Source organism: Calliphora vicina, chromosome 5 (genome assembly GCF_958450345.1).
Source record: "Calliphora vicina chromosome 5, idCalVici1.1, whole genome shotgun sequence".
In the NCBI taxonomy this organism is placed as follows: domain Eukaryota; kingdom Metazoa; phylum Arthropoda; class Insecta; order Diptera; family Calliphoridae; genus Calliphora; species Calliphora vicina.
The window spans coordinates 73194046-73219533 of NC_088784.1; the positions used below are offsets into that span (position 1 = coordinate 73194046).

General features: G+C 31.0%; 1 protein-coding gene across 1 annotated transcript in view; it reads left to right on the forward strand.

Annotated features, from left to right (window-relative positions):
* Positions 1-25488, forward strand: part of Dh44-R2 (Diuretic hormone 44 receptor 2) — a 132393-nt gene that overhangs the window by 61766 nt on the left and 45139 nt on the right. The window contains exons 3-8 of the mRNA XM_065513465.1: positions 8158-8308; positions 19072-19270; positions 19399-19495; positions 23754-23847; positions 24228-24308; positions 24443-24522. Coding sequence (XP_065369537.1) covers positions 8158-8308; positions 19072-19270; positions 19399-19495; positions 23754-23847; positions 24228-24308; positions 24443-24522 — 702 coding nt within the window. The remainder of the gene's footprint in view (positions 1-8157; positions 8309-19071; positions 19271-19398; positions 19496-23753; positions 23848-24227; positions 24309-24442; positions 24523-25488) is intronic.

The following is a 25488-nucleotide window of genomic DNA, read 5'->3' on the forward strand; positions in this document are numbered from 1 at the left end:
ACACTCTTCTACATTTCCATAGATAATGAAAACATGAGAGAAGGGAACATGTAGGATGTTTGTGTGTATGTATTATCCTACATATCGTCACCTAAAATGCAAAATAACGTAACATCACTTTTCATAAGTTTATATGAGAAGCAAAAAACGATATAAAATGAAAACTACTTAAGATATTGAAACTAAATTTTCAAATTTGAATTACAATGACTCTAGAAATATATTTTATGAAAAAAAAAATCATTTTTTCAAAGCACACTTTAAGCTATGTAAATAAATTAGTTTCAATTTTGGTTATAACTTGGTTATTTTTGATAGTAAACGTTTAAAATTGTGTACACATATGTAATATGATGTAGTGAATCGTAATCAATTTCGAATTTTTTGATGATACGTTGTTTTGCATTTTAGGTGACGATATGTATGTATGTATGTCATTTCACTGTATGGCGTTATAGTGTTGTTGTTGTTGTTTTCGTTATTTATACTCATAAATTTTTTATCATGTCATTATTATGAAAACACCGCATGTGAATGTGTTGCATGCGTGTGTTATTAAAGGAAGTGTTTCCTTTCTGAGATGCAGTCATATGATTTACTTAAAAATGTCATTCAAGTAAGAATATTTAGGAGAATTTCATGTGAAAATATCTAATGCATAAGGTTTATGTTTGTTATTTTATTTGAGAGTAGAAACAAATTGAAAATATTTTATTAATGAATTGTATTTAGGTGACAGTTGTCATTGAAGAGATAGAAAGGAAAATTCTTAACAATGAAAACAATACAGTGGTAAATACTGTTTTATTTTAATAGAAATTGTTATTGATGAAGAAAGATGGGGTATAATTTCTACTAATTTATAACCTATTTGAATGTTTCCCTTAATTTTTTTTTAAAAAGTGTCATACAAATAAATTTCAATAATATTAAAAACTTTAATAACTCGAATAACTTCAAATATTGTTCTCTTACCTCAACAAGATAAAAATACGTTTTAAATATTTTTGAAATCTGAAATGCAGTTTTTTTAATTATTTGATATGATTTATAATGATTGTCACAGTTTAGAAGTAGTGCGTTGACGACTTATAAGAGTCCTTAGCACCGAATGGTTTTATTTTAATAGTTGCGTATACCATTAATTCAGCAATTGATTTGTGCTCGTACGTGCAACCGAAAAAATAGCGAAACTGTTTTCTCTGTTTATAAAAGGTTAAAGTATCAGCAATAGAGTTAGAATTATGTTCTAATTTATGTGTAGTAAACAATATACATTAGGGTGGACTGATTTCTAAGGAAACAAATTTGTCGATATTGTGCCATCGATTTTTCGATAGCTCTTGGCATGAGAAAAAAAGTTTTACTACGACATAAAACTAATTTTCGAGGCTACCAAATTTCAATGTTTTGATTTTTTCTCAACTTTTATTTTTAAGGTTTTTTTAGTATTTAATAAAAAAATCGACTGATTAAATTTTTTTATAAATATTAAGGGTCCTCATGTAAACGCTTAAATGCCTCGCAAACTGGGCAATCTGTGCATTTTTACACTCTCGCAAATGAACTGTCAAACATTGTATGGAAATTCGTTTGCACAACTCTAATAAGTTTTCGCGACAATTTAGACATGTGAGAATTGTGTGACTTTGGAACATAATTATTGAATGGTATTGTGTATGGAAATATTAATCAACAGTTAGAACATATGCTAAATCTTCCAAACTATGCTTACCATCGTTTGTTCCAGAGATTAAACTTTCATTACAAATTATTGAAATTTAAATTTATAGAATTTATTTTTTTTTTAAAAGCGTTCTTTTTTTGTTGAATTTATTTTTAGTTGACATTTTTATCAAATAGATATTATCTTTATAAAATTGCACAATATTTGAAAGGTGTGTTCCTGAAACAAGTCGCGAAATTTTGCACATTTGCACAAATGGGATACTTATGCGTTTGAATGAGTACCCTTATTACCATTCCAAGGTGAAATTGTACGCTAAAGAAGAAGAGTTTTTGTCGAAATTTTTTTACGCTTTTATTTAAAGGTTTTTGGTACATATGTTAAAAAAAATTCGTTGATTAAAATTTTTGGTTTCAATTTGCGCCGCATTTTCGAAGTTGCGTCGCAACGCGACGTTTGTACTTCGATTTGCGTCGCACAGTGGTTTAAAAACTTTTTTTGGAAATAATTCGGTATCTTGGGAACTATTGGAGATATTGTTACGAAATTTCACATGGTTTGAGCTGAGGTGTTTTTGAGTTGATTTACGTTTGTTCAGCTTCCTAGCGCTAATGGGGGCAAATACGTAGCCCCTCAAAGTTGGTCCCCTCGGGTCTCAAATTTTTTTAAAAAATCGCCAAAAATCGATTTATGATCCGAATGAGCTGAAATTTTGAATATAAATAGTCCTTGAGAAGATCTACAAATCTACAAAAATATGCTTAAAAGTGTAGGTTATCTCTATTAGTTGAAGAGATATTCAGGTTTATTGATTTATTTTTTTTAATTTTGCTAGATATTTTTATGGTTTTCTAGATATGGCGGGCCTATGGAGGGTCGAACTTTATTTTTAAAATATCAGCTATTTTGGCGATAAAATTCTAAATAAAATAAAAATAACTTGCTAAGTTATCTTATAAGTTATCTCTTCCCTATAAAAAGTTATACGCATCCAAAGTTGGAACTTGTAAAAAGAACCGCATTTTTTACGTTTTTCCCCAAAAAAGCCATATATTTTTTCTTTTGTAGAAAAAAAATTTCTTGGGGACTATATAGAATTTGTATATGATCCGGAAAGAAGACTTAATGCAAAAGCGTGTAAAACTTGGCTGACTTAAACGGACATACCACCCCCCAGTCCTATCCAAACTTGGCCAATTAAAAAAAAAAATTTCGGTTTGAGTAAAAAATTCTAAAAAGGCAAAGCACCGATCTACCAAGAAGCTTTATATTTGCATAACCCCATATGTTTTTTAAATACTTACTAAGTATTTTTACTATCACATGGTAAATAACGTCCCAGCAAAAACTTCGCTTACAAAGGCTACAATGTCTTTTTAATAATGTCTTTTTTAATAACTTACTTTTTAAGTAGTAAAGTCTAAAAAAACAAAAGAAACAAACAAAACAAAAAAACTGTTACTTTTTTTCAATTTGCCCATTTTTTTTATTGCATGTTTATTTTTAGAAAAACAGAAAAGAATATTGCATTACTGTGTGAAAACCATTATTTGATGTACAATGAAATAACTAAGCAGTGGTGTAGTGAGCACAACGGCAGACTACCAAACAGAAGGTTGCAGGTTCGAATCGGGTCTGCGACTTATTTTTTTTTATTTTTATTTTTTTGTGTAAATAAAAATTCTATAAATAACTCTACTAACAAAACAACTTATTTCCGGCCAAAATATAAAGGATTACTTTTGGGACATCGCGAACAAAAATAATGACTTCTTACAGTAGAAAAATAAGTAGTTGAATCGTCAAATTCCCCTTATTTTTCGGCTTATTTGTAAGAAAAGTTTTTGCTGGGGTAGGCACTTTTCTAAAAAAAACTCAGTTTTTGGAAGACATTTTCCCCGTTTTAGGAATTTCAGTATTTGAAAATAAAAAATTTAAAAAATTCTAAAGCCATTGATTTAAGGACATTTTAGTCTATATTGGTTCCAAATTTTGTTATGTTATCTTTAATTGTTAAAATTTTACATTAATTTTATATTTTTATTCGTGGAAAATCACCATATGATTTTTTTTAGTTTTTAAGGTAAATGAAGTCCCAAAATTTTATAAAATTATTTAGTTTTACTAAAATATCAATCCTCAAGTCATAGTGTTTTCAACAATATCAAATACTTATATTAAAAGCCTTTATTTACTCCTCAGAAGTTCCACAAATTTTCGAAAAAAAAAATAATTTTGAACGAGTTTTAGTAGATTTTTTTTTGTTTTCGACATGATATCGCCATCGTTTTAAGCATACAATTTTGACTTGAATAGGATATATTTTAAATTTTTTCGACAAAAACTCGTCCATAACCTTAAGAAAAACATTTTGTTGGAAAAACTGCTATCGGCGTTATTTTTGATTATCTTCCAAAAAAAAAATTAAAAATAAAAGATGAGAAAAAGTCCAAAAATATATGTAAATTTGACCGCCTCGAACATATATCGATTGCTAAATTGACCCACCCAAATTTAAAAAATACATTTGGAATCTAAAGTCATAGAGAATAGCCATAGAGCGGAAACTCTCCTGTCAAAGACCTAACTCAGTCATAGAAAACTAGAAAAAAACTCACATACGAGTGTTGTTTTTGTTTTCACATAGATTTTCATACTAATACATTCTCACCACTTAGGTTTCTGCCAACTGAGTTAGGTCTTTTTGTCAGAAACCTATGTGGTGAGAAAAAAATATGTGGAAACAAAAACAACACTCGTATGTGTGATTATTTTGAGTAATTTTTTTCTAGTTTCTGCCCTATGTTTCTCTAAGTCTAAAGTCTCTGAATTATTTACATCCATATATTACCAACCATAGAGAAACAACAAGAGCGAAAACTACAAAAAAAACTCAAACAAAAATTTTACTCAAAAAAATCACACGAGTGTGGTTTTTGTTTTCACATAGTTTTTTTACTAATACATTCTCAGCACTGAGTTAGGTCTTTGACAATAGAGTTTCCGCACTATGTACATTTCTCTATGTCACCAACTTTGTATTTTTATAATCTACACCACAATAGTGGGGAGGGTATTATGCGTTTGTGCAGATGTTTGTAACGCCCAAAAATATAAGTCTAACACCCACCTTAAAGTATACCCACCTTATAGTCCGTCCGTCCGTCTGGTCGGCTGGCTGGCTGGCTGTCCATGTAAACCTTGTGCGCAGAGTACAGGTCGCAATTTTGAAGATATTTCGATCAAATTTGGTACATATTATTTTTTCGTCTCAAGGACCAAGCCTATTGAAACTGGCTGAAATCGGTCCACTATTTCACCTAGCCCCCATACAAATGTCCTCCCGAAATTGGACTTTATCGGTCATAAATGTTTAATTTATATATGTATCTCCACAAATTCCGCTCCAAATAAGTTTTATATACACAAAATTCATGTCACCAAATTTTGTTACGATCGGTCCATAATTAGTCATAGCTCCCACATAGACCCGCTTCCGAAAATCACTTTAACGTGCATAAATCGCTTAAAAATGTTGGTAAACACACAAAATTCAACATAGTTAACTTTAATATAGACATAAATCACACGACCTAATTTCATGGTGATCGGTCCATAATTGATCATAGCCCCCATATAACCCCACTTCCGAAAATCACTCAAAAATATAAATTATTGAAATTTTAAAAGAAAATTTTTTTTGCTCTTTTACTTAGTGTAGGGTGTTATATGGTCGGGCTTGACCGACCATACTTTCTTACTTGTTTTTCATTGTTTACAAAAAAAAAAAAAATACAGCACTCCAGCACTCAGGGGATGACCCATACTCATGCAATGCATTGTGTTGGAACTAGGAAAATAGGTTATGGGAAGGAGGATAGAGGGAGTAGTGTTTGTGGACATTTGATTTGAATTTTCCTACATTGAAAGGGACAGGAAATACTTCGACAGGAAGCTTATTCCACATACGGACGGTACGGCTAAAAACGAATTTTCTCTGTAGTGTGTTGTGCGATCCACTGACCAATCGACCACGAATGGATGTGCCTCCGCTGATGAACGCGTATTTCGTAAGAAACTACGGGTATCGGGAACAAGTTCCCTAATTTCACCAGAACACATTCCATTGTAGTACCGAAACACAACCCATATTCCGACGATGCTCCAAAGAATCAATAGAGCTGGATACCCTACTGTCGCCGATAAGCACCTTCGTCCTCTCCTGTACGCGGTCGAGTAACTCCAAAATAGACTTCGAAGCACCGGCCCATACATGAGATGAAGTGAAGTATTTCTTACACCGTCTTAGAAAACCGAGACACTTGAATGCTTCTTTCGAAACTTGAAAAATATGTTTTGTCCAGCGAACATCACACTGATTTCTCATGCCTAGAACATCGAGAGCTTCTGATTCCTTAATATTTACACCACACATGGAAACAGATGAAGCAACATGATCTGTCGTGCGTTTGTGTGTTAACATACAACATTGAGTCTTACGTGCATTAAAATCGACTCTGTTCGCATGACCCCATTCGGAGATTGTCACAAGATCATTCATGTTTTGCCTCATTGCCCCAATCTCCAAAAGGCTTGGCCTATAGATGAATGAATATGAATGGCAAATGTTGCTGTCATCTGCAAAAGAAGTTTGACTTAGAAGTTCATTTAGAAAAATAAGGAATAGAGTAGGTGAAAGAACGGAGCCTTGCGGTACCCCTGAATTAATCTTGAACTCATTTGATGAGATCCTCGATATAAATCGAGAGAAGTCGTTACCGACACCAAACGCAATAAGTTTCGATAAGAGCGCACCATGCCACACCCTATCGAACGCCTTAGAAATATCTAGAGCCACCACTTTACTTTCGCCAAAACGGTGAATGGAACGACACCATTTTTCCGATAGGAAGGCAAGCAAGTCCCCCGTAGAGCGTCCTCTACGAAAGCCGTACTGCCGGTCGCTAAGTAAATTGTTCGACTCTAGATATTTCACAAGATGGTGGTTAACCATACTCTCCATTCAAAGGTATTTTTTTTTAGATTTTGTTAAGTTTTATTTAGAATCTAATTTTTAGATTAAGATTTATTTTAAAGTAAATTCGCATTTAAATTTAAATAAAAAAAATATCATAGTACATTGTAGCAGTCAAATTATTTATTAGTACTTTAAACCCTAAAATATAATATTGAAATATTCATATGCACCCCTACATTTTTCACTTTCATAAATACACATAATCGTATGTAAAAATAAGTTATTAAAATGAATATTAAACTTGAAAAGGTTTTAAAAAATGTATGAATTTTATAGGAAAATACATTAAATACATTTTTATAAAGGAAACATAAACATAAATAACTATGTCCATTAAGGTGACCTGGTTTTGCATATTTCCAAAGGTTTTAAATAATTTAAAACCTACATATGACTGGAAAAGTGCTGTAGCAGGTAAATTTGAACCTTCAAAGTGAATGATTATATAAAAAATAGGTAAAGTAAGGATGACTCTGTAAGGAGAAATTAATTACTTAAGCAATTCTTGCAAACCTAAACCATTCTTGAAACGAGGAAAGAAAATCAATGACATTATTAAAGAACTACTTCCCATCAATGTGACGATTAAACCTGAAAAGAAAAAATATGTTGGAATCTGGCAATTTTATGTTTTTTCGGTCTTGACAATACCAATATTGACCATGTCGCGGAAGAAAATAATGAGGAGTACAGTGAAGATGATGTTTTTTCTTTGTCTGTTTAAAAATTCAAAAAAAGGAGAACAATTTTTGACCTTGAGAGCATCGAAAATCCATAATAGTCAAAATAAGGGCCTTCCTTATATACAGTGTATAGATACGTGTATTATACACGTATCTATGTACTTCGATTAACCAACAATGGAACAACAAGAAAGAAACTGTATATTACTGTTTTTATATGAAAAATAAATTTGAAATTTAAGTCATATTAAAAACCAAGTCAAATAACATCGGCACCGCAACACCATAATCATCATCATTATACATATTTACTCATACTGATGGTTGGTGTACTCGCATAAATAGGAAACCCTAGTCATAAAATCCTTTCAACAACAACTAACTATTTGCATCATCTTCCCACCAACTCGTTTCCGTTTCCTTTTTAAATACGCCAACAGAAAAGCATAAAGAGAAGCGAAGAAATAAAATTGTGAATGAAAACATAATTTTTCATTAGAATTTATTCGTAAACAATTAACCCCTGTGTTCTTGTTTAACTTTTTTTTACCCATTTTCTTTGGTTTTCTTTTCCTTCCTCTTGCTACATTCATTCAGTTGTTTTATTGAATTTATTTTGTTGTGTTTTTTTCTTTCTTTTCTGTTTGTTTAAATATTCATCATCATTAGCTGCACCTCAGTGCAGGAATTTCAAGAACTTAAATGAAAATAATTTTTTTTCTTTCTTTCTTATAAATGAATTTATCTAGACTGCCGCCAGCACATTAACCAGTCCTATGAGTTTTATATCCTGCCCTGCATCATTTGATTCTGTGCTCTGTTGGCCGCGTACACCAGCCGGCTCCTGGGCCATACTGCCATGTTTTGAGGAATTCAAAGGAGTTCATTACGATAGTACACGTAAGTTTTAATTTATATTTATGTGCATCTATATGCATTTCCCAGGGGGGTGGGCAACTGTCACAGAACTAATTATGTAAATGGCTCTGGGGTGGTAGAAATCGAAGAACTGGAGATAGGGAACTCTCACTTTAACATATTTTTTAGACACTTTGTAACACGTTACAATACAAAATGTTCAGAAAGTGTTAAAAATGCAGCATTTATTGGAGAATGAACAGAACCGAATGAATTATGAACCTGTTCACTTAGAAAAGAGTGAAACATGAACCCGTTCAATTACAATATATTTAAAAATTAACTCTTTGATTTATTGGATGTTTAAAAATGCGGGATTTACAATAGGTGGTGTATCCTTTGAACGCAGTTTTTGTTTTTAATAACTTATGTGTCATTTTGAAGGGTACATATCTGTCATTATTCTCATTTATTGAACATGATGTAAACAACAAAGTTGTTTTGCTTCGAAAATGTGGAATTTTGCGCCGGAAGTTTTGCTTTACTTCTTTAATTTGAAAAAATTGCCGCTGAAGTTCCATCAGTTTCAACGTGCGGGAGATGGTTTGTTCGGTTCAGAAGTGGCGCCCAGGCCAGCCAAAAAAGTTTGAAGACCAAGAATTGGAGGCATTACTCCATGAAGATTGTTGGGTACTGCTCAAACAGCAATTTCAAAATGTTTGTGAGCAGAAAGATTAATCCAAAAGTAGGGTACAATACGAATTGAAGCCGAGAGACCTTGAAGGACTATTTTGCATGTCCAAAAGGATGTTTAAACACTATAAAGAAAATCCTTTTTGCACCGAATCATTACATGCGATGAAAAACCAAAGCGTAAGACATCGTAGGTGAAGCCCAGCCAACAGTTAAATCGAATCAAAGCCAAATATCCAGACCATCACAGGGAAACTTTACGGAACGCAACAGATACGATTTAAGTCAGCAAACCGTAATTTTCCATCATGAAAACGCTCGGCCACATGTTGCAATACCTGTTAAAAGTATTAAGAATGAAGTGGTTAGGAATTTTTGCCTCACCCGCTTTATAGTCCAGACCTTGCCCCGTCCTACTACTATTTGTTTCGATCAATACAGAACGCTCTCTCTGGGATACGCTTCAATTTGGAACAGAGTATCCGATATTTACTTGATGCATTCTTGGAAAATGAGCTGTTCTTTCGGTTCTCAATCCATATGTTGCTACACAGAGAAAACAGATTCGTGATTGCAACCGAATTTGTTGCCAATCGAATGATTCTACCTTAGGGACCGAATTTTACAGTTGTGGCTTCAAAATTTTAGAAGGGATAACAAAAGTTTGATTGCTTAAAGCGAAATTCTTCTTTATCAACTGCCTTTCTGTTGATAGAACCGAAAAATTCTATGTGTACAATAGGGTGGCCCTTAATAAACTGAAAAAAATGCATTTTTTTTCAGTTTTTGTAAAAATTTTGCCATTAAAAAATTACTTTTGTAATTTAATTTAAAAGAATCGAAATGTGTACGTAATTGTCGTTTTAATGAGACATAAAAAACAGAAATTGGTCAAAAAATGTTAAAGTTATTAAAAATTCGCCAATTCCAAATATTGAAAAATTTGACCTTTGACCTTCACGATTTAAGGGTTAACGTTTTCCGATTTTAGTAAAAGTTTCAGAGTATATTTAGAATTATCTGTGCTATAATATTCTGAATAAGTTTTGCTTAAAATTCATAAGAGTAAGGAAATAGAGCTCATTCGCCAAAAAATTGTCAAATAATTCGTTTTTCTCGAAAATTTCAAAATTTAAATCGCAGGTACGGAAAAACTATAAGAGATATTTTTATAATTTTTTCACATTCTTATTCCCTATTATATTCTTAATAAATCCCAATGAGATGATCAAAAAATTCTGAAATTTGTTTAACAAAATTTTTATAAATTTGAAAATGGAGTTTTGAAACTACCGTTAAAAAAATTTTATTTTTTTGTTCATACCTAAGAATAGGTTAACGGTATCCTACGAAGACAAAAACTCATACACAATTAAATATGGACATATTTTAAGTAAAAATGAGCTTTTATTTTAATATTTATCAAAATATGTTAATTTTGTTCCTACCTTTTTTGTTCTAGTTGCCTGAGACTCGTTAATGGCCTGGCGATTTTTTAATAACGTTAACATTTTTTGACCAATTTCTGTTTTTTATGTCTCATTAGAACGACAATTGCGTACACATTTCTATTCTTTTAAATTAAATTGGAAAAGTAATTTTTTAATGGCAAAATTTTTACAAAAACTGAAAAAAAAAAATATTTTTTCCCCTTGTAAATGCATCTCAAAACTTGAGAGGGCTTGCGGCACGTCTTAACCCCAACCGATTTACCTAAAATTTTTTCAGGAAGATTTTGTTACTAATGTTCACCAAACTGGGGGGTGAGAATGACCAATATCCAACTTTCGTTTATTAAGGGCCACCCTAATATATACCCCTGCCACTCATGGCGAAGGCTATAAAAAATACATCATTAACATTTATTTCAGTGTCAAGGCACCAACGCATTCTCTCTTACATCTTAAAACCCAATATATTCTCAAATAAATCAGCTCTCTTTACTGCTTACTCTGGTTTCGAATATCAAAACTGTGTCACCAACTAATTTTGTAGTTGGCTGGTGTTTGCGTATGATTGATATTTATTTATTCTATCACACTCATACGCCTCTTTAAACTTTCCATGCATATTTTTATTAAATACGTATGTATATAAATATTTCTTGAATAATTTTAAATTCCAATACAGTTTACCTTAAACAAATAAATTCTTTAATTATCTCCAAAATTTTCCAACGATTTTTTTAAAATAAACAGCCCCTACTGCTTGTTTCTATTTATTTCAGACGTAAATAAAACAAGCAAAACGAAAGTGTTATTTGTTATTTGAATTAATAATTAATCATGAGCCCAACTCATACTGTTTGTTCAGATTCAAAGAAAACTTTATGCCAAGAATAGCAAAACACCCCTCTCTCCCCTTTGGCAAGCTCTAGCACTTGTTGAATAAATATGTATATACCCTCGGCAGGAATAAGTTTTTCTTAGTCGAGGCAAAAGGGGAATTTCCCAGGTAAACAGAATTTATATTTGCGTTAACTGGTGGACATTTGCATAACGTTCTTAGCTCACATACGAGTACAGTTTTCATTCTACTCCATCTTTTGTGTTTTTTTTTTTTCGTTTTGTTTGTGAAGTTAATCCGTATGTGTAATATTATTCCCATACGCCAGAAGTATTTATTATAATAATAACAACAATAATAACTGAACTGGCTGTCTCATAAATATTAAAATATTTATTTAAAGCAACAACACAAAGTTAACACAGTATAGTTTATTTATTTATTTACTACTCGTTTTGTTTTGAAAGTGTAAATTTGTTTTTTGTCGAGTTTTTTTTATTTTTATTAAAAATAAACATTTGTGGCAACAAATAAATAAAGTTTACTCATAATATTTATGCATGTACATTAGGCTGGTCCTTATTCTGCTCGTTTGCGATCTTCAAAATCGTTTCGTCGTCTTAAAATTATATATTGAACAGTTGAACAAAATCGGATAACGTGTAGAGGTTGAACATTTTAGTTGAAGTTTCGTGTTTCGGGATAAAGCAGAAATATAAAGGGTGTTTTTTATGGCCGATAGAAAGGGTTAACTGTCAAACGAACTGTCATACAGCTCTTATTGTTTTGCATTATCAATATACTCTGGCAAATCATCGTAAATAGATTGAAGCTTGAACAATGCAACCAAATTATCCAAATTTACTTTGAAAATTAGTCATGGATTCCGCAACTTACCCTACAGACTCCATTAGATCCTCTCCATTTGGTGAGCTATTCACGTTGGTAGCATCATCGGACTTTATTCGGTATCCTTATATCTTTTAAACTAATGTAGATACAAACAACATTTAAAACGCAATTTATCTACAAAAAAAATTATCAGACAAGTGTTTGGGACTTTTTTGAAATTCGAACCTTTATGTGGAGAAAACGGATAAAAACTGTATTTCGGTTCTTTTTTGTATATCCATCTTTTAAACCAGTATCATTTACTTATTAAAAAGTACCAAATATATGTTTGGTACCTTTTTGGAAATTCGAACAATTAAGATGTAAAATTTTTATTTATTTTTGGTACTTTTTTCATAAAATAATGTTTTTCTAGAAACTGAATAGACATATGGATATTTTATTATGGCCTATCACTACGATAATGAAATTGTATAATTTCAATGGCGACAAAAAAGTACCAAGAAAGGGCTAAAAATGGGAAAACAAATTTTATTCAAAATTATCGAGAAAATTTTTAATAAAATTTAAAGATTGATTCCAGCAGTCATTCAAAAATTACCTAATAGGGTGCTATTTGGGACTTGAGTGTGAAGGTGCAGATAAATCCAATCCAAATCAATTTGTGATCACTCATACTAAAAATCCATTTTTGGTACAAAAAACTAAAAAAAAACTATTCGACAAATACGGGTAAACAGTTTGGCACTTTATTAAAATATTGTTACGTTTTAACCTTTTTAAAACGTTTGTTTATTTCCTTTAAATAAACCTGATACTTTTGATTGCAAATAAAAGCCGTTTAGTAGTTTAAAAATTGTAACAACTCTTTATTTATTTAAAATGTACAACAACAACAGAATTAAATAGTCACTCAATGTTTTTATACACGATTATAAATTCGTAGAAATACAGACACACTTTATAATGTACACGAATTCACTTGAAAATACAGCACACTTTAAGGCACTCAGTTGATGATTATTCGAAAAGCGTCTCTGATAAACTCACTCACGACTGCAACCTCTGCCACTATTTATAACACTGCATAACCATCTAGAAAGCTCCATTTCTACAATGTTCTTTAACTGAATATTCGAATACGAATACAGCGTTGCCAACTTACGATCAATGGTCAACTGAAAGCTTTTATTTAATAATGCCCACAGATATGTTACAGTTTGATATTACAGCACTGTTATTTGAAATCATTATGCTACTTTTAAATCAGTCCTTAAAATCGTTATATTTGAATTCAAGTACAATTTCGTAACAATATAAATACTAGAGTTCGCTTGTGAGCAGGTCACTTCATTTGTTTTTCGGCTATCTTGATTTCTCTGAAGGTTTTTGCGTAAGTAAAAATAATGGCGAAACTTTTTTGGAAAATTTTCACTCCTAAAGATGCGGATTATGAGCACAATTTTCTGTAAAGCAAAAACGTCGACCAGTCGATTCTGCATAAAAAATTAATACAATTGATGTTTTTTGAATCCTTAAAAATAGTTCCAAAAACCCCCAAAATTCCAAACTTTTTTAGCAATTACACTGTCCAACAAATTGAGGCTATTTGATTGGAAAAGAATAGCTACCCTATAATTCTGAAAGGGCATGTTAAGTAGATAATTTTTGTAAAATAAACTTATAGACCAACTGGTCTGAATTTTTTTTACAGTGAGTCAAATTTTTAATTTTTTTATCGAAGGTAGCATGATACTAAATTAAAAAAAATTTGAGAGAATTCTTATTGTCAGAGTTATATGGTGGAATTTTATGAGGATAATTTTTGTGGAAGATCTTAACACTCTAACTCCTTTTATTAGGGGTCAAGCTGACCACTTTTTTCCAGAAAATAAAAAAAATCCTTTTAAAAATGACATTTAAGGATTAAAATATTCCACGAAAATGTTTGCGGTGATGTTTCAGTGAAGGTCTACAAAGATACCAAAGTTGTAAGTAAACCTCTTTACGGTTAATTAGAAAAATTACACGTCACCTTGGGTTTCACATTTCTTTAAAAAATCGACAAAAATCTATTTATAATCCGAATGAGCTGATATTTAAAGTATAAATAGTTCATGAAAAGATCTACAAAAAATATACATCTATATGTAGGTTATCATTTTAGGTCAAGAGTTATTTATGTTTTTTTTTTTTTAATTTTGCTCGATATTTAGTTTTTTAGATATGTCGCGACTACAGAGGGTCGACATTTTTATTTAAAATATCATCTACATTAGGGTGGGTTGATTTTTTTCACGAAAAATCGTATAGCAGAAACGCGCCGAAATGCGTAAGATAGGATTTGATTTTAGATCTATCGTTTCATGAGGAAACTTTCTAAAAATTTCCGTGGATTTCTTTTCTGCTATACGGTTTTTTCCTTTTTGGTCGTCCATACAAATCGACCCAGCTCAATCAACATATATTTGCGATAAAATTTCGAATATAATAAAAATAACTTGCTAACAGTTATCTCATCCCTGTAAAATGTTACATGCATCCAGCAGAATTAGAAAAAAAATAAATAAACCTGAATATCTCTTGAACTTAAAGAGATAATATACATTCGTATGTATGTTTTTTCTAGATCTTCTCAAGACTATTCATATTTTAAATTTCAGCTCATTCGGATCATACTTGGATTTTTGGTGATTTTTTTTAAAAATGTGAGACCCTATGTGGCCTCTAATTTTGCTAATACAACTTTACAACTTTTGTATATTTAGTGACCCTCAAACATTTTTTGATTTTTGACTTTTTTTGATTTTCTCACAAAAGTTGACACCTTTTTGACCCCAAAAAAGAGGAGCTAGAGGGTTAAGATCTGCCACAAAAATGATCCCCATAAAATTACACAATGTAACTATAACTTGCCACAAAATTTAAAAGATGAAAATAGAATTTCAGTTTTTAAAAAATTATTAATAGAACACATTTTACAATTAGTAATTAATATATTTTGCCAACTCGCCTCTACAATGCCTTTTGGTGCTGAGGCAATCTATTGTAATGTATTAATTGAAAATAAATAAAATTTATATAAAAATAAAAAAAACTCTGACAATAAGAAATCTCTCAAACATTAACTTACACCGTCTTTTCAGTTTCTACTAAAAAATTAAAACTTTGACCCACTGTAAAAAAAATCTAGACATATGGACTACAAGTTTATTCTAAAAAAATGGTCTACTCAACATGCCAATTTAGAATTGTAGGGTTGCTATTCTGCTCTAATCAAAAAGTCTCAATTTGTTGGACACTGTAATTTAATGATAAGTAACTGTGTACTAAACCTACTGTTTATCATGCATGTTCGTGTCTTAACAAATCACACAATTTCATTTAATTACTGATAATTATATTATATGGCTTATTAAAACCATTAGCAGCCAAAAAATTAAATAATAAAAGAGATTTTTATGTTTTTCAAGTAAGTGGAAAAGTACATACTTTGAAATATGGCAAACTTTATTAAGATTTAGTGGACTTATGAAATTGTATAAATTCAGTAATAAATAGAGTTTACACCATTTCTTGATTTGGAAAAATGGGGTTATATTGTTTTCTATATGCAAATTGAATATGAAAAAGAATTTGTTCGTTTTGTAAATTACCTGATTCCATATGATCAGTTTTTTCTATCCCTTCTTGAGAAGGGTATATATAAATTTTTATCATATGGTTTGTAATTTCCACAATATAATTTTTCGACCCTATAAAGTATATATATTCTGGATCCTTATAGATAGCGAAGTCGATATAACCATGTCTGCCTGTCCGTCTGTATGTTGAAATCAACTTTCCGCAGCCGCCAAATAACTTACATACATGATTCATATATCAAAATCGGCCCATAAATGGCTGAGATATAAGGAAAAAACCGGGACAACCTCGTTTTTTGCCCTATTTTTGATGTATATCTGGATTACTAAGTCATTAATATAGACAATATGGATATCTAATGATAGATATTTCAAAGTCCATTGTAACGATGTATATAAGGCAAATGAACCTACAATGGGTCAAAATCGGGAAAAATATTTTTTAATCCGATTTTTTTTATCAAAAATTTTTTTTGTCCTAAATTATTTTTTTAAATTTTTTTTTAAATTAAAAAAAAAAATTTGGAAAAAACTTTTTTAATTTTAAAAAAAAATAATTTATGAAAAAAAAAATTTTTTTGATAAAATAAACGGATTAAGAAATATTTTTTCCGATTTTGACCCATTGTAACATTGACATTTTAAACAAAAAAAATTTAATTTTTTTTAAATAAAAATATTTAAAAACAAGTAAGGAAGTATGGTCGGTCAAGCCCGACCATATAATACCCTACACTAAGTAAAAGCGCAAAAACATTTTTCTTTTAAAATTTCAATAATTTATATTTTTGAGTGATTTTCGGAAGTGGGCCTTATATGGGGGCTATGACCAATTATGGACTGATCACCATGAAATTAGGTCGTGCGATTTATGTCTATATTAAAGTTAACTATGTTGAATTTTGTGTGTATACCAACATTTTAAGCGATTTATGCACGTTAAAGCGATTTTCGGAAGCGGGTCTATATGGGAGCTATGACTAATTATGGACCGATCGTAACAAAATTTGGTGACATGAATTTTGTGTATATAAAACTTATTTGGAGCAGAATTTGTGGAGATACATATATAAATTAAACATTTATGACCGATAAAGTCCAATTTCGGGAGGACATTTGTATGGGGGCTAGGTGAAATAATAGACCGATTTCAGCCATTTTCAATTGGCTTGGCCCTTGGGCCGAAAAAGTAATATGTACCAAATTTGATCGATATATCTTCAAAATTGCGACCTGTACTCTGCGCACAAGGTTTAAATGGACAGCCAGCCAACCAGACGGAGGGACGGACATCGTTTAATCGACTCAGAAAGTGATTCTAAATCGATCGGTATACTTTAAGGTGGGTGTCTATATGAAATTTATTTGTGTTGAATTTTGTGCGTTTGCCAACATTTTTAAGAGATTTATGCACTTTAAAGTGATTTTTGGAAGCGGGTCTATATGGGAGCTATGACTAATTATGGACCGATCGTAACAAAATTTGGTGACATGAATTTGGTATATATAAAACTTATTTGGAACGAAATTTGTGAGATACATATATAAATTAAACATTTATGACCGATAAAGTCCAATTTCGGGAGAAAATTGTATGGGGGCTAGGTGAAATAATGGATCGATTTCAGCCAATTTCAATAGGCATGGTCTTTGAGCCAAAAAAATAATATGTACCAAATTTCATCGAAATATGTTCAAAATTGCGACCTGTACTCTGCGCACAAGGTTTACCTGGACAGTATAATTTGGTGAAGGGTATATATGATTCGGCACAGCCGATTATAGCTCTCTTACTGGTTATACCCTACACCACCATAGTGGGGAGGGTATAATGCGTTTGTGCAGATGTTTGTAACGCCCACTTTCTGAGTCGATTAAACGATATCCGTCCGTCCGTCCGTCTGGCTGGCTGGTTGTCTGTCCATATAAAACTTGTGCGCAAAGTACAGTTCGCAATTTTTAAGTTTTTTACATAAAATTTTGTGCATATAACTTTTTCGGCCCAAGGACCACGCCTATTGAAATTGGCTGAAATCGGTCCATTATTTCACCTAGCCCCCATACAATGTTCTCCCGAAATTGGACTTTATCGGTCATAAATGTTTAATTTATATATGTATCTCCACAAATTTCGTTCCAAATAAGTTTTAAATATACGAAATTCATGTCACCAAATTTTTTTAGGATCGGTCCATAATTAGTCATAGCTCCCATATAGACCCGCTTCCGAAAATCACTTTAACGTGCATAAATCTCTTAAAAATGTTGGCAAACACACAAAATTCAACACAAATAAATTTCATATAGACATAAATCACACGACTTAATTTCGTGGTGATCGGTCCATAATTGGTCATAGCTCCCATATAAGACCCACTTCCGAAAATTACTCACGAATATAAATTATTGAAATTTTAAAAGAAAAATGTTTTTGCTCATTTAATCAGTGTAGGGTATTATATGGTCGGACTTGACCGACCGTACTTTCTTACATGTTTTATATTAGAATTATTAGTTTAACACGAAGCCTGGTTATGCCTTAACTAATAGTTATACTGTCGGTTAAAATTATTTTTGTATGAAAACTGTCAGCATAGCTATTAGTTAACGTATAACCAGCCTTCGTGTTACTGGGGGTTATATGTATTTCTCTTTATTTTAATTTTAGATATGACAACTTGATTAGTTAATCAAATATACATATTTTAAATCTGCTAACACTTGTTGACAGCTGTTTGTTTACACAACAATATTGGCAATAGTGATTGGTTTGTTTTGTTTTGAAAATTTCATGTCTGTAATATTTCCTTTTTTAAGTATTTCTAAGTATGTTGTCCTTAACAATACTAATTCCCTAAAAACCTTGAGGCTTTCTTGCAATTTCCATCAACATAGTTATTATTTATGGATGTGTTAAGGATTAAAGAGACATTAATACACGTATCCCAGCAGTTCAACATTGACTACTTTAGACAGACATTTTCACTAATGTCTTAATATTTGGATGAAACCAATTTATATAAACTTTTGGGTTATTTGAAGACAAGTTTATTGGTTACTTCATACATTCCAAGTAATCTAGCGTGAAGTCAATTGATACTTTAGTGACATTTTCCCAAATATTCTTTGGTAATCAGAGAGGAAACTTATCTATGAAAGTTGTGGGTTAAGTGTTAGTTTCATGATAAATGTATTTAAGTTAATTTTATTTAAATTTAATTACTTCCCACACTTAGTTCCATGTTTTCATTATGCAAACTATTATTAAACTTTTTTTTTGCTAATTTTCTAGTTTAATTTCTTTCCTCTCTTCTCTTTCCATTCTTCTAGAAAATGCAACACGTTTTTGTTTTCCCAATGGCACATGGAATAATTACACTAACTATGATAAATGTCATCATGCGGTTGAAATGCCGGCAGTGCCAGATTTTTCACCAGGCGTTGAATTGCCCGCTTACATCTACTGTTGCGGTTATTTTATAAGTTTTGCTGCTTTAGTTTTAGCTTTAATTGTCTTTTTATGTTTCAAGTAAGTGGCAATTGTAATTGTAACTATAGTACATACTATCTTTATTGTATATTTTCTAATTAAACTGATTAATTGTGTAACAATTAAACTTTGCTTTTTATTATTATTTTTCATTTTGTATTTTGCAGAGACTTGAAATGCCTTCGAAATACAATTCATGCGAATTTATTTTTAACCTACATACTGTCAGCATTATTATGGATTTTAACGTTATTTTTGCAAGTGGTAAGTGAGTGTGATGCAAGTTGGTACAAGTGATTTCTTTTTAGTTTAATTCAAATCTGAATATAAGAAAAATAAACCAAGGTTAAACTCAACTTAATAAAAAACAAGTAAAAGAGCTATAATTTAAAAAAAAACATTTTTTTGTTTTTAAAATTTTTTTTTTGGTGAAAAAAAAATTCGGGCTAAAATTTTTTTTTTCCGATTTTGACCCATTGTAGGTCCAACTTACTATGATCTTCGTCGTTGCAAAGGTCTTTGAAATGTCTATCATCAGATATCCATATTGTCTATATTAATGACTTAGCAATCCAGATATAGGTCAAAAATAGGTAAAAAATCAAGGTTGTCCTGGTTTTTTCCTCATATCTCAGCCGATTTTGTACCGATTTTGCTGATTTTAAATACGAAACTTCTCGAAAGCATGTCTGACAGAATTATTGAAGATTTGGATCCCGAAGATATCTGGGGTCTTCAGAAAATTGATTTCAACAGACAGACGGATACAGAGACAGACAGACATGGCTTAATTGACTCCGCTATCAATAAGGATCCAGAATATATATACTTTATAGGGTCGGAAAATTATATTGTGGAAATTACAAACGAAATGACAAACTTATACACGAAGGTGAAGGGTATAATAAACCGGTACCGTGAAATAGCTCCCAAATGAAATAACTCCCAATGAAATAACTCCCTATGAAATATTTCCCATCAAAAATGAAATAATTCCCAAACTTGAAAAATGAAATAACTACCAAAGGGTAAAATGAAATTACTCCCAATAATCGGCGGTTTCATAATTTTAAAAATATTACTCCCAAAAAAGCGAAATAACTCCCAATAGAAATGAAATAATTTCCAATCCGAAGCAATTTATTTATGTAATCTAAAAAAAGGAAAATTTTACTCCTCTGGGGGTATCAAAAACTGGCTTCGCTCTGAAAAGTTTTTTGCATTGCCGGCCTTTGGCCGGACGCTAAGGTTTTCTCATCCGGGGTGTATCAAAATCTGGCTTCGCTCAGAAAAGATTTCTTTCATTGCAGAAAGGTTTTATAATATTTCAGAAAGCTGATTTTCATTTCGCACCAGATTAAGAAATCGTTGCAACCTGACAAAGGCCGACATTTTAAAAAGGATTTTTTCTGAGCGAAGCCGGTTTTTGATACACCCCAGAGGAGAAAACCTTAGCGCGCGGCCAAAGGCCGGCAATGCAAAAAACTTTTCTGAGCGAAGCCAGTTTTTGATACACCCCAGAGGAGTAAAACTTTCTTTTTTTTAGATGACATAAATAAATTGCTTCGGCCTTCGGCAATGCAAAAAACTTTTCTGAGTGAAGCCAGTTTTTGATATTTATGGGTTCTGCTTTTGCAAAGTAGAACCCAACAAAAATGAAACAACTCCCAATACAGTGAAATAACTCCTAATTACCAAAATAAAATGAAATAAAACCCAACAAAAATTTCATTGGGAGTTGTTTCATTGGGAATTATTGCTCCCAACAAAAAATTATGAAATAACTCCCTATGCGTTAGGAGTTGTTTCGTAATGAAATAAGTCCTAAGTTGTATGAAAACTTTGTTGGGTGTTATTTCATCTTTTCGTGGGGAGTTATTTCATTTGGGAGCTATTTCACGGTACCTAATAAACCTAGTCATTGCAGAGGTGTTTTGCTGGAATAGTGTGTATAAGTTTCTTTTGACACACTCTTTATACACACTCTTTGCTTTAATTCTTTTGGTTTTAACGAAGTTCAGAAGTGGTGATTTTGAAACGGAAGACAAAGGTCAGCCAAAAAAATACCAAGTAGTGGAGGAATTAACACATGAGATAGTTGTAAAACTTAACTTAAAAGTGCAATATTTTTGAAGAAGGAAGTTTTAAAGTGGCATATTTTTGAATCTAATTGAGATATTGACTTAAATTTTTTTTGTAAGACCAAAAATTAACTTACCTAAACAAAAAATAATTAGTTCGTTATAAATGTGGATAAAATTGTTGCTAATATTAATATAAACTCAATAAATATGTAATATGTAATAAAATCTTTATTTATTAACAAAACTCATTGTAATTTTCAAAGTTTTTTAAATTTGTTATTGTAAATAATAAAGTGTAAAAATAATTGTCAAAAGGTCAAAGGGAATCCCGCAATTCCTAAAAATTTGAAAAAATTCCAAAACTGGTATTTTTACAATTTTACCCATAGGGTCCAAATTTCCTTTACGGCTGGAAAAATACTTTGGGAATAAATAGAAAACACATCAGGATTTCTAAAGCTGTTTCCGTTTTTTGCTTTGAGATTGTAGAAAATGTGGCCCAAAGTTGAAATTTTAATAAAAAAAATAGGTCAAATTCCGAAGGTCGTAAGGGCAACATATTCGACAAAATAGGACATATTTGTTATACTAATATGTTCTTCGTAATGATACCTTATATAGAGATATAAAACTGTTATATGTTCTTAAAGAACATTTTTTTTAATAAAAAAAAGAGTTAAGTCACCTTTTTGCCCAAAAAAAATAACAAAACTCTACTATTTTTTTGAATTTTTAAATTGAAAATCATTTATTTTTGGATCCATAATTGATATTGCTCTAAAATCTTTTGTATGATATTCGTAATTTAGTTTTCTAACTAAGAAAAAAATTTGATTCCAGTCGGTCCAAAAGTACGCCCAATATTTTTAAAAAAGCGGACCAATGTATGGTCAAAATTTTAAAATTTCAATTTTTAAATGCCTATAACTCGGAAATTATAAGAGACAAATAGCACCCAAAAATACAAAAATCTTTGAAATCGGATGGGAATCAAAAATGGCACATGTTTAAAAATTTTACTTGTCGAAGGTACCAATGAGCCCCCATAGCGCCGCCCCTGGATGTTTTGTTGGACCCATTTTAATAACCTGAACTCTAATACTCCTTAGCTATACCCACGTCAAATTGTATCCCTATCTGACTAACCGTTTAGAAATGCCAGATTAATTTCCAAAAAGTTTTGATTCTACCCCACTGTGCAAAGCTTAAAATGCGGTATTTTTTATTTTTTTTGATTTTATTTCGAAACATTTTCACAATATAAATTTATTCAAAGTATTGTTCATTATTAGCTATGACCTTTACCCATTTTACCTTATGATATTTGGATTCGGATTATCATAATGAATATCAATATGGTACCCAATTTCTCTGCTTTTGGATGAATTCTACTGCTTGGAAGCGTTTTGAAATTTGCTGAAATAACTCCCAATGATTTTGCTAGTTTGACAACATCTTCATTGAATAATGTTTTCAATACTTGGTCTTCAACCTTTTTTCGCTGGCCTGGGCGATCTTTGTCTTCCGTGTCAAAATCTCGCACATTGAAACCGATAAAACACATTCATCATAAGCTTCGGCGATCAATCGGTAAAGCAAAACTTCCCGCATATGACGCTTTGTTGGCGCAAAATTCGACATTTACGAAGCAACAAAAAAAAAAACGGCACAGCGGCCTTTTAAAATTTTGAAACATATTTTCCTCGTTATGGGAATTCCGGTATTTAAGTGCAGGCAATGGCAAAAATTATCAAGCCATTGCTTAAAATACCTTTTCATCTATACAAGTTCCAAATTGTATTACGATATCTTAATTCTTTCGAATTTTACAGTAACTCGTATTTAAAATTTTGCTTCACGAAAAATTTTTAAATCTCCAATTTATATATTTGTGGGTTATTTGAGACTGTACTCTTCATAATGCAGAGAGAAGTCAATTGGTTACTGTATACATCTCAGATAATCTAGCGTGAAGTCAATTGTCACTTTATAGTCTCTGAGTAATCTAGGGTGTAGTCAGTTTTCATTTTTTTGCACTGTACTTTAGAAAGTAGTTATATCAGCAGAATTAATCAGGAGAGTAAATAGATAATAAGTGACCTTTTTTAATGGGGAGTTTACTCTTTGATTTCTAGCTAGGACTTTTTCGCACCTTTTCAAATAACAAGTTCCATAGCTAATTTTCTAACCTGTGAAGACCACAATGATGGATAAAATCACTAGTTTGGGAATCTTAGCCAGAACTGCTGGGGTGTAACAAACAGCAAACACATCAGCACTAATGAAAGAAAATTTTAAATTCAATTATATTTGTACTTTATACTTTCACCTTTAATACTACATTAAAAGATTTATTGTATCTGCCTTCTTCCATGAGATTAATTTTCTCACTTTTATTTAATTTATTTTCCCTTTTATGTTTTTTTAATACCCACCAGATGACAGATCATGCCAGTCCTGCTGGTTGTATTACATTGGTCATGATGTTTCATTATTTTAATTTAACAAATTTCTTTTGGATGTTTGTGGAAGGTGAGTAGTAGTAAATAACCAACCGAATTTATATAAGATTTTAATGTGCTGTTCATTAACATAAATAAATAAAAAGGAAATTATCATATAAATCATAAAAAACATGCCATTGAACTTTATGGAAAATAACAAAATACGTCATTTAAAGTGCTTCTGACTCTCATAAAACAGATCCCACGAGCAGGATTAAATAATAAACTTTTTCAAATTAATTTGTATCACTTTCATCATCATTTCACTTTTAACATCCCTACCGCCTTTAGTTTCATTCAAATCATAAAAATACTAAGCAATTAAATAAAATCCTTAATTACGATATTTAATATCCTTTCCAATTGATTTCCTGTGTTTGTTTACATTTTTCTATTGCATATTTTTAGGTCTTTATTTATACACTCTGGTAGTACAAACATTTTCTAGTGATAATTTAGGATTCCTACAATACGCTTTAATTGGCTGGGGTAAATATTCCAATAATTTTATTTTGTATTTGTTTTCTGAATTCTCAATTTCAGCAATAACTGTTTATACCATACCTAATGACTGTAATTGAACTCATAAAATGTTGGTTTTATTTTTATTTTATTATTCAAAGGTTGTCCGGCTATTATAATATTTGGCTGGTCTATTGCCAAAGTTTATGCGCCTGCATTGGATAGTGGCAGTTTCAATGGGGTAAGTCGTTATAAGTATTATTTCAGGAAATATGTATATTTGTATATGTATATTTGTATAAATAGTTTAATAAATATACATAACTACCAACAATTTGATTAAAGGTACCTCCACAGTAGGTCAATACAATACGAATTTTAATTTAACAAAGGTATAATATTATATGAACAGTTACCTGTTATTTGATTTGTTTCATAGGCAAAAACATAGAGAAATTAGAAAAAAACTCAAACAAAAAAAAATTACTCAAAATAATCACACATATTGAGCAATAATAAATTACGTTTAAACCATAGATAAATAAACTCTCCTGTCGAAGACTTAACATAAGTTAAACCATAGAGAAATATACATAGAGCGGAAACTAGAAAAAAACTCAAACAACAAAATAAACTGAAAATAAGTAAGAGAGCTATATTCGGTTGTGCCGTATCTTATATACCCTTCACCAAATTATACTTCAAAATAAAAATTTCAAATATTTTCAGATAAACAAAATTAATTTTTTTTGGAAAAAAAAATTTTCGAAATGTTTTTTTAAATTTAAATTTTTTTTTGCTTTTTCAATATTTAGCGAAAAAAAACTTTTGGTGAAAAAAAAATCGGGTAACAAATATTTTTTCCGACTTACTATGGTTTTATATTCGTCATTGCAAAGGTCTTTCAAATATCTATCATTAGATATCCATATTATCTATATTAATGAATTAGTAATGCAGATATAGATCAGAAATAGGTAAAAAATCGAGGTTGTCCTGGTTTTTTCCTCATATCTCAGCCATTTGTGGACCGATTTTGGTGATTTTAAATAGCAAACTTCTCGAAAGCATGTCTAACAGAATTATTGAAGATTTGGATAGGTATATTTTTTGAATAAAATTTTACATCAATTTCCGTGCTCTGTCTTTTTGGCAGAGTTCCTGCCATGAACTCTGAGCCTTGTATGTTTTTAAACCGGAATTGGCT